Source organism: Tachyglossus aculeatus, chromosome 6 (assembly GCF_015852505.1).
Source record: "Tachyglossus aculeatus isolate mTacAcu1 chromosome 6, mTacAcu1.pri, whole genome shotgun sequence".
Taxonomy (NCBI): domain Eukaryota; kingdom Metazoa; phylum Chordata; class Mammalia; order Monotremata; family Tachyglossidae; genus Tachyglossus; species Tachyglossus aculeatus.
Window position 1 is genome coordinate 60,022,964 of NC_052071.1, and position 13,759 is coordinate 60,036,722.

The 13,759-nt window shown below is 51.4% G+C and overlaps 1 protein-coding gene across 1 annotated transcript in view; it reads right to left on the reverse strand.

Annotated features, from left to right (window-relative positions):
• Positions 1-2,651: 2,651 nt before the first annotated feature.
• The window catches only part of LOC119929616 (sodium/hydrogen exchanger 2-like), a 34,343-nt gene continuing 23,235 nt past the window's right edge, over positions 2,652-13,759 (reverse strand). The window contains exons 7-13 of the mRNA XM_038747791.1: positions 10,458-10,547; positions 9,974-10,044; positions 8,009-8,173; positions 6,766-6,871; positions 5,499-5,633; positions 3,420-3,486; positions 2,652-3,271 (exon numbers count right to left, since the gene is read on the reverse strand). Coding sequence (XP_038603719.1) covers positions 3,132-3,271; positions 3,420-3,486; positions 5,499-5,633; positions 6,766-6,871; positions 8,009-8,173; positions 9,974-10,044; positions 10,458-10,547 — 774 coding nt within the window. The 3' untranslated portion in view covers positions 2,652-3,131. The remainder of the gene's footprint in view (positions 3,272-3,419; positions 3,487-5,498; positions 5,634-6,765; positions 6,872-8,008; positions 8,174-9,973; positions 10,045-10,457; positions 10,548-13,759) is intronic.

Consider the following 13,759-nt stretch of genomic DNA (forward strand, 5'->3'; position numbering starts at 1 on the left):
GTACAGTGCTCTGCACAAATTAAGCGTCAATAAATATGATTGAATGAATGAATGAATGAATGACTTGCTCCCTTTATTCATCCCACTTCCCAGCCCCATAGCACTTATGTGCAGTTCTGTAATTTATAGTACTGTCTCTCTCCCGCTCTAGACTGTAAGCTCGTTGTGGGTAGGGAATGTGTCTGTTGTTGTATTGTACTCTCCCAACTGCTTAGTACAGTGCTCTGCACACAGTGAGAACTCAACAAATGCAACTGACCGACTGTCTGCCTTCCCTTCCCCTGGCTCATTCCATCCTTTCCTGCCTGGATTCAGAGAGGCCCTGGGCTCTCCAGACTCTCCCTCCTAAATTCCCCACCCCCAGCTTCCCTTCCACTGCCCAGGCCCAGGGCCCTCCCCGAGATAAGCCTGCAGCTCTGGGACTCTGTTTTCATTCTGGCCAGGACGGCCAGCTTCCTGTGGGACCTGGGGTGGACGACTGTCCCTCTCTGTTCCCACTTGGAGGGAGGGGGAGAAGATTCTCATCTCCCGAATGAGCTCCGAGGGAATATCCCAAGCGCCCTGCTGATCTAGAAAGCAGAATCATGGGAGAGGGAGAAGTACAAGGCCTACTGAGCCCCCATTTTTCCTCTCCTCCTCCCCATCCGCCCCCCGCCCTACCTCCTTCCCCTCCCCACAGCACCTGTATATATGTTTGTACAGATTTATTACTCTATTTATTTTACTTGTACATATTTACCATTCTATTTATTTTGTTAATCATGTGCATTTAGCTTTCATTCTATTTATTCTGACGACTTGACACCTGTCCACATGTTTTGTTTTGTTGTCTGTCTCCCCTTTCTAGACTGTGAGCCCGTTGTTGGGTAGGGACTACCTCTATATATCGCCAACTTGTAATAATAATAATAATGGCATTTATTAAGCATTTAGTATATGCAAAGCACTGTTCTAAGCGCCGGGGAGGTTACAAGGTGATCAGGTTGTCCCACGGGGGGCTCACAGTCTTAATCCCTATTTTACAGATGAGGTAACTGAGGCACAGAGAAATTAAGTGACTCACCCAAAGTCACACAGCTGACAGTTGGTGGAGCCGGGATTTGAACCCATAACTTCATCATCATCAATCATATTTATTGAGTGCTTACTGTGTGCAGAGCACTGGACTAAGCGCTTGGGAAATACAAGTTGGCAACATGACTTCTGACTCAAAAGCCCGTGCTCTTTCCACTGAGGCACGCTGCTTCTTCCAAGCGCTTAGTACAGTGCTCTGCACACAGTAAGCACTCAATAAATACGAGTGAATGAGTGAATTAATTAAAATGAAGATGGCGAGGTCTCGGGCTGACACCTTTCTGCAATGAGGCCCAGGGATGGTTTCACCCCAGGGTGGCTGTGGTTTCGAGCGGTCGAGGGTCGACCTAGCGTCTCCTCCCAGAAGCCCTCCCCGATGAGTCACTCTGCTCCCAATTCTACCCCCAGTCCTCCCAGCCATCCCTTCCACAATGCCTGAGCGTCTGTTGTGAACGCTCTACAGCAGCTCAATGCCTGTCACTCACCCCCGACGGTGCCCAAGCACATCACTCTCCACAGCACCTGAGCGCCTCAGGGCCTGTCACTCACCCCCACAGCACCCGAGCAACTGTCACTCATTCCCAGCAGCACTGAGCCCCTGTCGCTCACCTGCCACAGAGCAGTTTTGCCAGAGTGTTCACTCCCCACAAGTCAAGCCGCGGCTCGTGTCCCGGTCTCCGTTGCCTGCTTCCTCTCTTCAGTATCTTACCTGAATGTCAGTCTCCCCATCTAGACTGCCAGCTCCTTGAGGGCAGGGATGGTGTCTACTACTCTATTGTTATCTTCCAGGAGACTGAAAGTAGCCTGCACCCTCTGCTCTTCTGCCGCTAACCTCCTCATCGTACCTTGTTTTCGCCTGTCCCGCCGTCAACCCCTGGCCCACGTCCTCCCCCTGGCCTGGAATGCCCTCCCTCCACACATCCGCCAAGCTCTCTTCCTCCCTTCAAAGCCCTACTGAAAGCTCACCTCCTCCAAGAAGCCTTCCCAGACTGAGCCTCTTTTCCTCTCCTCCTCCCCATCCCCTCCCACCCTACCTCCTTCCCCTCCCCACAGCACCTGTATATATGTTTGTACAGATTTATTACTCTATTTTACTTGTGCATATTTACTATTCTATTTATTTTGTTAATGATAATAATAATAATAGCATTTATTAAGTGCTTACTATGTGCAAAGCACTGTTCTAAGTATTGGGGAGGTTACAAGGTGATCACGTTGTCTCATGGGGGGCTCACAGTCTTAATCCCCATTTTACAAATGAGGTAACTGAGGCCCAGAGAAGTGAAGTGACTTGCCCAAAGGCACACAGTTGGCAATTGGCAGAGTCGGGATTTGAGCCCATGACCTCTGACTCCAAAGCCCGGGCTCTTTCCACTAAGCCACGCTGCTTCTCTAAATGATGTGCATTTAGCTTTAATTCTATTTATTCTGACGACTTGACACCTGTCCACATGTTTTGTTTTGTCGTCTGTCTCCCCCTTCTATACTGTGAGCCCGTTGTTGGGTAGGGACCAGTTCTATATGTCACCAACTTGTACTTCCCAAGCGCTTAGTACAGTGTTCAGCACACGGTAAGCGCTCAATAAATATGAATGAATGAATGAATGAAAGCTCCTTGAGGGAAAGGATCGGTCTTGTCTATGTGTTCTATTGTATTCCTCCAAACGCTCAGTCCAGGACTCTCGCTTAGTACAGTGCTCTGCACACAGTAAGCGCTCAAGAAATACGATTGAATGAATGAATGCACGCAATCCATCAGACGGATGGATTGACGGAGTCTGACCAGAGGCAAAATGGAGCTCAAGCCACGGCGAGCTTATCCTAGTCTGCTGGGGGGAAGTGTCTTCCTGTCTTTGACCCCCCACAGATGGGGCCATCCCACAGCCCGACTCTGATCCGTGGTTCTGCTGAGACCGTTGCCCCGGGTGGTAACGGTCTGGTGCCCAGGGAGTTCCTCCATGGCAGTGGGGAGGGCACAGGGGCAACACGGAGATGTGGGGGAAGAGGGCAGGGATGGGGCAGCAGCAGGGCCAGGACGGGGTGGAGAGAGGTGAGCACTAGACTCTTTTATCATCGTCGTCGTCGTTGTCGTCTTCGCTGACCCACTGGACGCGGCTGGGCGGTAGCGGCGGGAGGGCCAGGCAGGTGGACTTGGAACGACCGCACTGGAGGCTCCGGGTGGCCTGCGGGTCTCCCACTGCAGCGGGGATGAAGTGGGAGAGTCCGGGGCTGGATGTGGCCCAGGGGTGGGATACCGACTCGTGGGGAGCGGGAGGGGATTGGGAGGGGTGTTTCCGTTCGGGGAGAGGGGCTTGACCGGGAACTTGGAGGGGGTCCTTCATTACCTGTGAGAGACTGGCACCGTTGGCCCTGGCGACCAGAAGCAGCATGAGGTGTCCAGTGAGGGTCATTCTGGGGGCCAGAAGAGAGCGGCTGAGGGCTCGTGGGCCAGAGGAGACCAGCCCCCGGCACCGGCTCGGCCGGGCCTGGGACTCCAGTCAGTCATTCAGTCTTAATAATTGAGTACTTACTGTGTGCGGAGCACTGTATTAAGCGCTTGGGAGAGTACAATGCAACAATAAACAGACACATTCCCTGCCCACAACGAGCTTACAGTCTAGAAGGGGAAACAGACATTAATAGAAATAAATAAGTTAAAGATGCGTGCATAAGTTCTGTGGGGCTCGGAGAGGGGATGAATGAAGGGAGCAAGTCAGGGCGACGCAGAAGGGAGTTGAAGATAAAGGCAAAGAGGGCTTAGTCAGGGAAGGCCTCTTGGAGGAGATGTGCCTTAAGTAAGGCTTTGAAGGGGGAGTCATTGTCTCTTGCATGACTCACAGTTAGACTGTGAGCCCACTGTTGGGTAGGGACTGTCTCTATATGTTACCAACTTGTACTTCCCAAGCGCTTAGTACAGTGCTCTGCACACAGTAAGCGCTCAATAAATACGATTGATTGATTGATTGATATGAGGGAAGGAGGGCAGTTCAGGCCAGAGGTGGGTTGTGAGCGGGAGGTAGGTGGCAAGATAGATGAGATGGAGGTACAGTGAGAAGGTTGGCATTTCAGGAACAAACTGTGCGGGCTGAGATGTAGTGGGAAAGTAGTGAGGTGATGTAGGAGGGGGCAAGGGGATTGAGGGCTTTAAATGTCAGCCTGCAGGTCTACCCCAACCTGTTCCCCTCACTCCATAGCTCCCTTTTAATAATAATAGTAATTTTGGTATTTGTTAAGCGCTTACTACGTACCAAGCACTGTTCTAAGCACTGGGGGGGATACAAGGCAATCAGGTTGCCCCACATGGGGCTCACAGTCTTAACCCCCATTTTCCAGATGAGGGAACTGAGGCACAGAGAAGTGAAGTGACTTGCCCAAAGTCACACATCTGATAAGTGGCAGAGCTGGGATTAGAACCGATGACCTCCGACTCCCAAGCCCACGCTCTTTCCACTGAGCCACGCTGCTTCTCTAGGTGCCTAACTGCCTAGTTGTGGCTATATGTCCCCGAACCATGGCCTCAAGAATAGAGCCTAGGTCTGGGAGTTAGAAGGACTTGAGTTCTAATCCTGGCTCCGCCACTTGTTTTCTGTGTGTGACCTTGGGCAAGCCACTTCACTTCTCTGGGACTCAGTTCCCTCATTTGTAAAATGGAGATTGTGAGCCCCTTAGGGGACAGGGACTGTATCCAACCTAATTACCTTGTATCTATTGCATCTTTTAGTGCCTGGCACCTAGTAAGTGCTTAACAAATACAATTATAAACAAACAATTCACTACACTGATTCTTGGAAACTTGAACCAGTCCTCTGAATCATTTTTCCCAACCGTATTCCTCCCACTTAACCCACCTTCTCTCTCCTCCTGCCCTCAACCTGCTTTTCTTCTAGACTGTAAGCTCGTTGTGGGCAGGGAACTTGTCTATCAACCCTGTCGTATTGTGCTCTCCCAACCGCTTAGTACAGTAAGTACTTCCCAAGAGCTTAGTACAGTGCTCTGCACACAGTAACCGCTCAATAAACACGATTGAATGAATGAATAAGTGTTCAATAAACACAATTGATCGATTCCCGCTTTACCAGTCCACTTTCTCCTCCCACCCTCCCATAGCTGGCACTCTTCAATCCTCCTTACCTTCTCTTCTTTCTGCCCTTTTCTCTTCCCTCTTCACCTCTTTGCTCATATCCACTCCCACGGGGTGAATGTGTCTATTTATTGTTATATCGTATTCTCCCAAGCGTTTAGTACAGTTGCAACGTACAGCACTCTGCACACAGTGAGCACTCAATAGATACGACTGAATTGAATGCAAGCTGAACCCGGACAACCTTGTCTCAGCTTCACAGTCACGGGGCAGTGAGCCGGTGGGAGGGACACCCACCCGAGCCCCCTGCCCCAGACCCCCTAGCCCGGCCCCCGGCCCGTACCTCACTCTGAGAGGGGTCTGAGTCGCTGTGTGAGATGCTGGGGCGAAGGCTCTTGTGCCGGCGGATCAGGATCTCGGTGGCCTGCTGCGCCGCCCCTGTTACCCCTGGAAGCGTGTGCCGGTTGTAGGCCGGCTCCTGGCAAAGGGAGGATTGCCGGGAAGCAGTCTCAAGGAGCGAGCACCGGACCCCCGTGGGCTCCCAGGCCCGGCCGCTCGCCGTCAAACCGGATTTGGGCCTTCATCCGTGCGGCTCCTGTCAGCTCCTGTTGGGGGGCCTTCCTCCTTGTTCCTGCCCACCCCCACCCCCTCCCGCCCCCACGGACACAGCATAACTGGCCGCAGAACCACTCCGGCCCGGGATCCTCAATAGGAAGAGACCCAGGTCCCGGGCGATGGCCCTCAGGTTGTCGTGCGGGGCAGCTGAGCCTGATCCCTCAGCCACGGTGGGAAGTTGGGGAGCGGGAGCCGGGAGGACTCAGCTCTCGGTGACTGGACGGGCTCTCCTAGCCCAGGGGGTGGGCTGTCCTCACCTGGCCCCTCCCCCAGTTTGAACCTGATCTTTGGAAAATGGGGAACCGTCCCCCAAACACTGATGATCCTCACTGTCTTGCCTGGCCCTCGGGACTCTCATCCAAGATGGGGCGGCCCTCAGGGCTCTCACCCAGAACAGGGCAACCTCTGGGGCTCTCAGCCGGGATAGGGCTGTCCCTGGGGTTCTCACTTGGACCAGGGGGACTTCAGGGGTCTCACCTGGGATAGGGCAACCCCCAGAGCTCTAACTCTGAGCCTCTCACTGGGGACTGGGTGATTCCCAGGCCTCTAAGCTGGAACAGGGGGACCCCAGGGCTCTCCCCCAGGACAGGGCAGCCCCTAGAGCTCCCTGAGAGAAATTCTCTAAAGATTTCTGTCACAAACACAGGCAAGCTCAAGATGGAGGTCTGAGTCAGCTTTGGGGGGCTCAACTGCCACCAGCACTGCCAATGCGTGACAGTCACGAAACCAGTGACAGCTCCCAGAGCCCACCCCACTGGATCCCCGGGCTGCCTGTGCTCCCTTCGCCTCATGCCCTGAGCTTCATGGTATTTGCGCATTGCCTTTCCAACCCAAGGAAACACCAGCGGCTCCAGGCCGGCCACTACAATCTCACCCCGGCCTCGGCCCCATCCTCACGCTCCCACACCCCTGACTCCTCGCTGAAGGCCCGGCTATGGAGTCTGGGGCCCCGCAGGGCTGACCGTGTGCCAAGAGGCCCGGGCCTGATGCCTCACCATTCTCCGGATCTTGTAGAGGCCGGTGGCCAGAATCTTCTGGACGTCTGCCATCAGGGCAGGGTTCAGGGCCATCGCAGGAGGGGCCGCCGGGGCCTCCTGCGGACTACAAAGAAAAACATTCATCCAGGAACATCGCTGGGGCCCCACTTCCAGTCGCGCCCAATTCCCTGACCTTCCCCCACCCTGACCTGCCCCTGCCATGCAGACGGCGGTAGTTCAGTCATCTGAGGGTCCAGGGTTCACGTCCCTATTCAGGCGATAGTTTATTTCCCTCTAGACTCTAAACTCACTGTGGGCAGGCTGGAGGTCGCTGTTTATTGTTGTATTCTCCCGAATGATCTGCCCATAATAAGTACTCAATAAATACAATTGACTGGCAGACCAACAGGAGACATTGTGGCCTCGATGGAGACGTGGAATCGGGAGTCAGGAGACCGGGCCTTCTGTGTGACCTTGGGCAGGTCATATAACTACTCTAGCTCTGTTTCCTCATGTGCAAAATGGGGATAATAATAATAATTATTATTATTATTATGGCATTTATTAAGTGCTTACTATGTGCAAAGCACTGTTCGAAGTGCTGGGAGAGATACAAGGCGATCAGGTTGTCCCACGGGGGGCTCTCAGTCTTAATCCCCATTTTACAAATGAGGGAACTGAGGCACAGAGAAGTTAAGTGACTTGCCCAAAGTCACACAGCTGACAAGTGGCAGAGTGGGGATTTGAACCCATGATCTCTGACCCTGCTCTCCTGCCCTCTTAGACTGCACGCCCATGGAGGTCATGGGCTGTGTCCATTCTATTACTAGAGAAGCAGTGTGGCTCAGTGGAAAAGAGCCCGGGCTTTGGAGTCAGAGGTCATGGGTTCAAATCCCGGCTCCACTAACTGTCAGCTGTGTGACTTTGGGCAAGTCACTTCACTTCTCTGTGCCCAGTTACCTCATCTGTAAAATGGGGATTTAGACTGTGAGCCCCTGGCGGGACAACCTGATCACCTTGTATCCTCCCCAGTGCTTAGAACAGCGCTTTGCACATAGTAAGCGCTTAATACATGCCATCATCATTATTATTATTATTATCCTGCATCTACCCCCGTGTGTGACGCAGGGCTTCACAACAGTGCCCCGCTTCGCCCTCCCCTTTGTCAAGGCGGACTGAGACTGGGTGGGAGGCTGCAGTGGCAGCCCCGGGGAGGACTGAAGCCCCGAGCTGCAGCAGGCCGGATTTCAGGACGACTCACATCGGAGAGGCACCGGGGTACGAGTGCAGCAGCCGGCCCGATTCGGCCAGCTCGATGGCGTGCTTCCGCTCCAGCTTCTCGTACAGCAGCACGATGCTGGACCTTGGCTGTCCCCAGTCTCTCAGCAGTACCCTCTGCAGATACCTGCTGTTGAAAGACTCCAACCTGCCGGACACCCGGACGGGGACAGACGGTCGGACCCCGCTGGAGCCAGGGCTGGGCCCTTGCAGCCGGGGTGCTCACAATCAATCAATCAATCAATCAATCAATCGTATTTATTGAGCGCTTACTGTGTGCAGAGCACTGTACTAAGCACTTAGGAAGTACAAGTTGGCAACATATAGAAACAGTCCCTACCCAACAGTGGGCTCACAGTCTAAAAGACTGCTCACAAGCAACCAACAGCGGCAGCAACGACAAATAGCAAGAACTTTTCATTTTCTGGAGCTTAAGGAGGCAGGGCCGCGGTTCAGGGAACCAAAAAGGAAATGGGGAAGCAGGCATGAACTCTGAGGGTATTGAGGCTGCCTTTGCCCTGATGTTCCTCCTTGACCAGCCAGAGTAGCTGCCATCTCCAGCACTTTCATTCAAACCCACTGTTACCGCTTAGGTCTCTAAGCATAACTGAAATCTCACCTCCTCCAAGAGGCCTTCCCACACTGAGCCCCCTTTTTCCTCCCCTCCTCCCAATCCCCCCCGCCCTACCTCCTTCCCCGCCCCACAGCACCTGTATATATGTTTGTACAGATTTATTACTCTATTTATTTTACTTGTACGTATTTACTATCCTATTTATTTTGTTAATGATGTGCATCTAGCTTTATTTCTATTTATTCTGATGACTTGACACCTGTCCACATGTTTTGTTGTGGTCTGTCTCCTCCTTCTAGACTGTGAGCCCGCGTCAGGTAGGGACTGTCTCTATATGTTGCCAAAGTGTACTTCCCAAGTGCTCAGTACAGTGCTCTGCACACAGTAAGTGCTCAATAAATACGACTGACTGAATGAATGAATGAATTAACCCCTGCCACCCTAGCCGTGGGTTTCCAGCACTGCCCCAGCTGTTATTTTACCCGGCGGGAAGCTATGAAACAGCCAGATGCCAAGAGGGACCTTGAAACAGTCGGAACCGTGGGATGAACGTCCCTGGAGAGTATCGCATGGGGCTGGAAGGGCATCCGGCAGGGGCCTAGCAGGGGCTGGCACTGAGGCGGTTGCATCTGCTCAGAGATCTCAGCTCCCCACCTGGGGACCCTGGCTGTAGAAGTCCCGGACCTCACCAGCTCCGGGCCGGTTCATCTTTGCCCCGGGGCCAGTGTTGGGCCTGGATCAATCAATTAATCAATCAATCGTATTTATTGAGCACTTACTGTGTGCAGAGCACTGTATTAAGCACTTGGGAAGTCCAAGTTGGCAACATCTAGAGACAGTCCCTAACCAACAGTGGGCTCACAGTCTAAAAGGGGGAGACAGAGAACAAAACCAAACATACGAACAAAATAAAATAGATAGAATAGATGTGTACCAGTAAAATGAATTAATAAATAGAGTAATAAATATGTACAAACATATATACATATATACAGGTGCTGTGGGGAAGAGAAGGAGGTAAGATGGATGCGGCCCATGTGTTATAAGCCGCCCGTGGCTCAGGATGAGGCCAGACCGGGGCTGAGGGACAGACAAGCAGGCTCTTGGGCCCCCGTCCCATCCACGCAACTCCTGGTTGTCCATCCCTGCAGCTTTGGGGGGCTCCGGGGCAACCCGGCCCCGTCCCACCCTGGGGGTGAGGAGATGAGGGGATCCCCGCTCGGCCCCCGGCCTGATGCCCTTCACAGACGCTCAGCTCGGACCCCAGGGAGATGCAGTGGAGGAAGAAATGGGGCCGTTCTGTCAGGCTACCGGCCCCCTCCCAGCCCGTGGCCCCTCCTGACTCCCAGCCCCCAGCTCCCGACCGGACCGTACTTGTCCTTCCAGTAGTACTGGCCCCAGTGTCCCGAAATGTCCTCGATGCCGGCCAGCAAGTGGTCCAAGAACTGAAAGAGGAGAGAGGAGGTGGGGCTCGGGCGGCCAGCAAGAAGGGCACAACAGCGTGGCCACTCAGTCATGTGACGTCTCACCCACCCAGGGATGCTCAGAACAACCACCCAGTCAGTTTAGGTGGTTGGTTCTGTGATCACTTGTTTCTTTCTGGCTCTCAGCGGGCACTGAGGGTCAGGGGGAAGGGTGTCTCCCAAGCCCCCTCAGACCCGCTCCTTCCCCTGCCACCCCCGCCCTCGGGGGGCCATCAGGCCTCAGGTCTTCGCAGGTGGTGGGATGCTGGATGGACCAGGCCGTGACAGAGGTGGCCAGGCGGGCAGATGGACAGACAGATAGATGGACGGACGGGCCGAAGGACGGGAGGACTGACGGACACCCCGGCCAGAGAAGGCCGAGGGGAGCCACCTACCCGCATGTGAATCTGCTCGCTGACCGTGGGAGAGGTGTCTCTTCTTCGTGTGACGTCCAACAAGTCAACGAGGGGGCGGATGGTCATTCCCTAAGGGGCAAACATGTACACCCATGCATCTACCTACATATACGTTGACACCTGTCCACGTGTTTTGTTTGGTTTGTCTCCCCCTTCTAGACTTTGAGCCCGCTATTGGGTAGGGACCGTCTCTATATGTTGCCAACTTGGACTTCCCAAGCGCTTAGTACAGTGTTCTGCACACAGTAAGCGCTCAATAAATACGATTGAATGAATGAATGAATAAATGTCATTATTATTATTATTATTATTACTATAATAATATAGTATACGTGTATATATGTATATATGTTTGTATGTATTTACTACTCTATTTGTACATATTTATTCCATTTATTTTATTTTGTTAATATGTTTTGTTTTGTTGTCTGTCTCCCCCTTCTAGACTGTGAGCCTGCTGTTGGGCAGGGACTGTCTCTATATGTTACCAACTTGTACTTCCCAAGTGCTTAGTACAGTGCCCTGCACACAGTAAGCGCTCAATAAATACGATTGAATGAATGAATGAATGAATGCCATTATTATTATTATTATTATTACTATAATAATATAGTATACGTGTATATATGTATATATGTTTGTATGTATTTACTACTCTATTTGTACATATTTATTCCATTTATTTTATTTTGTTAATATGTTTTGTTTTGCTGTCTGTCTCCCCCTTCTAGACTGTGAGCCCGCTATTGGGTAGGGACCGTCTCTATATGCTACCAACTTGTACTTCCCAAGGGCTTAGTACAGTGCTCTGCACACAGTAAGCGCTCAGTAAATACGATTGATGATGATGATGATGATGAAGTGCTTAGTACAGTGCTCTGCACACAGTAAGCGCTCAATAAATACGATTGAATGAACGAATACACGTGCACATCCCTGCATATGTGTGTGCACACATGCATAGACCCGCATATGTGGGCAAACCATGGGTGGGGCCCTGGGCTCTTGCAGTCCCACCCCTGAGAAGCCCCTAAATGATCACCCTCCCACTAGCTCCAAGACCTCCTCAGCCCTGAATGTGAGTCTGGGGGCCTCCCTCAGCGGCATCGGACGAGCAGATTGACCTTCCCTCTTGTGTTTATTGAGGACTTACTGCGTGTAAAGCGCTGTACTAAGCACTTAGCAGACTGTGTCAGAGAGGGGACGGTAAAGACACAGGCCTGGTTGCGGGAAACCGTCCATCAGCTGCGGACAAGGGAACGGTCAAGCAGGCCAGCCGCCGATTCTTAGCCTAACCAAGGGGCTTGCCCTCCTCTTGCTTACCTTGCCTTTTTGCTGATTGTTGACATTTATTAAGCTTCTCATAAGTCCCTAAGGGTTAGTGGCCCGGAGGGCAGGGCGGGGAAGGTACAGTGAGGAGGAGGAGTAATCAATCAATCAATCAATCATATTTATTGAGCACTTACTGTGTGCAGAGCACTGTACTAAGCACTTGGGAAGTCCAAGTTGGCAACATATAGAGACAGTCCCTACCCAACAGTGGGCTCACAGTCTAAAAGGGGGCGACAGAAAACAAAACCAAACATACTAACAAAATAAAATAAATAGATATGTACAAGTAAAATAGAGGTCTCCGCAGATTCTTGTAGATGGTCTCCACGGCACAACCAGCCCTTCGAGGGAAATCCCCAAGGAGTCCATCTAAATTTGGGGGAGATTTGAGGGGCTGACAGAACACACGTGGCTCAGTGGAAAGAGCCCGGGCTTTGGAGTCAGAGTTCATGGGTTCAAATCCCGGCTCCGCCAATTGTCAGCTGGGTGACTTTGGGCAAGTCACTTCACTTCTCTGGGCCTCAGTTCCCTCATCTGTAAAATGGGGAGTCATTCATTCATTCATTCAATCATATTTATTGAGCGCTTACTGTGTGCAGAGCACTGTACTAAGGTCTTGGGAAGTACAAGTTGGCAACGTATAGAGACGGTCCCTACCCAACAGTGGGCTCACAGTCTAAAAGGGGGATTAAGACTGTGATCCCCCCATGGGATAACCTGATCACCTTGTAACCTCCCCAGCGCTTAGAACAGTGCTTTGCACATAGTAAGAGCTTAACAAATGTTATTGTTATTATTATTATTATTATTATTATTATTATTAACACAGAGAGCTGCAGCTCCCTCCCCCCGCCCCCATTCATTCATTCAATCGTGCCCCCTTTTTCCTCTCCTCCTCCCCATCCCCCTCGCCCTACCTCCTTCCCCTCCCCATAGCCCCTGTATATATGTTTGTACTGATTTATCACTCTATTTTACTTGTACGTATTTACTATTCTATTTTGTTAATGATGTGCATTTAGCTTTAATTCTATTTGTTCTGACGACTTGACACCTGTCTGCCTGTTTTGTTTTGTTGTCAGTCTCCCCCTTCTATACTGTGGGCCCGTTGTTGGGTAGGAACCGCCTATGTTGCCGACTTGTACTTCCCGAGCGCTTAGTCCAGTGCTCTGCACACAATAAGTGCTCAATAAATAAGATTGAATGAATGAGTGAATTTATTGAGCGCTTACTGTGTGCAGAGCACTGGACTAAGCGCTTGGGAAGTACAAGTTGGCAACATATTTGCATTTGCAGCCTCCTTCTCTTCTGAGTTAAGGGGACGGGGGCTGTATATATGTATATATGTTTGTACATATTTATTACTCTATTTATTTATTTATTTATTTTGCTTGTATATATGTTTGTACATATTTATTACTCTATTTATTTTTTTTATTTTACTTGTACATATCTATTCTATTTATTTTATTTTGTTAGTATGTTTGGTTTTGTTCTCTGTCTCCCCCTTTTAGACTGTGAGCCCAGTGTTGGGTAGGGACTGTCTCTATATGTTGCCAATTTGTACTTCCCAAGCGCTTAGTACAGTGCTCTGCACATAGTAAGCGCTCAATAAATACGATTGATGATGATGATGGTGGGAGGGGTCCTTCGGGGACACACACCTCTCTCTCTCTCTCTCCTCTCTCTCTCTCTCTCTCTCTCTCTCTCTCTCTCTCTCTCTCTCTCTCTCTCTCTCTCTCTCTCTCTCTTTTTCCTGGTCTCCCGCAGAGGGGCTACCTACTGCATGGCTCAGTGAAAAAGAGCACGGGCTTTGGAGTGAGAGATCACGAGTTCAAATCCCGGCTCCGCCACTCCATTCCTTCATACATTCAATCGTATTTATTGAGCGCTTACTAGGTGCTGAGCACTGCACTAAGCGCTTGGGACGTACAAGTTGGCAACAGATA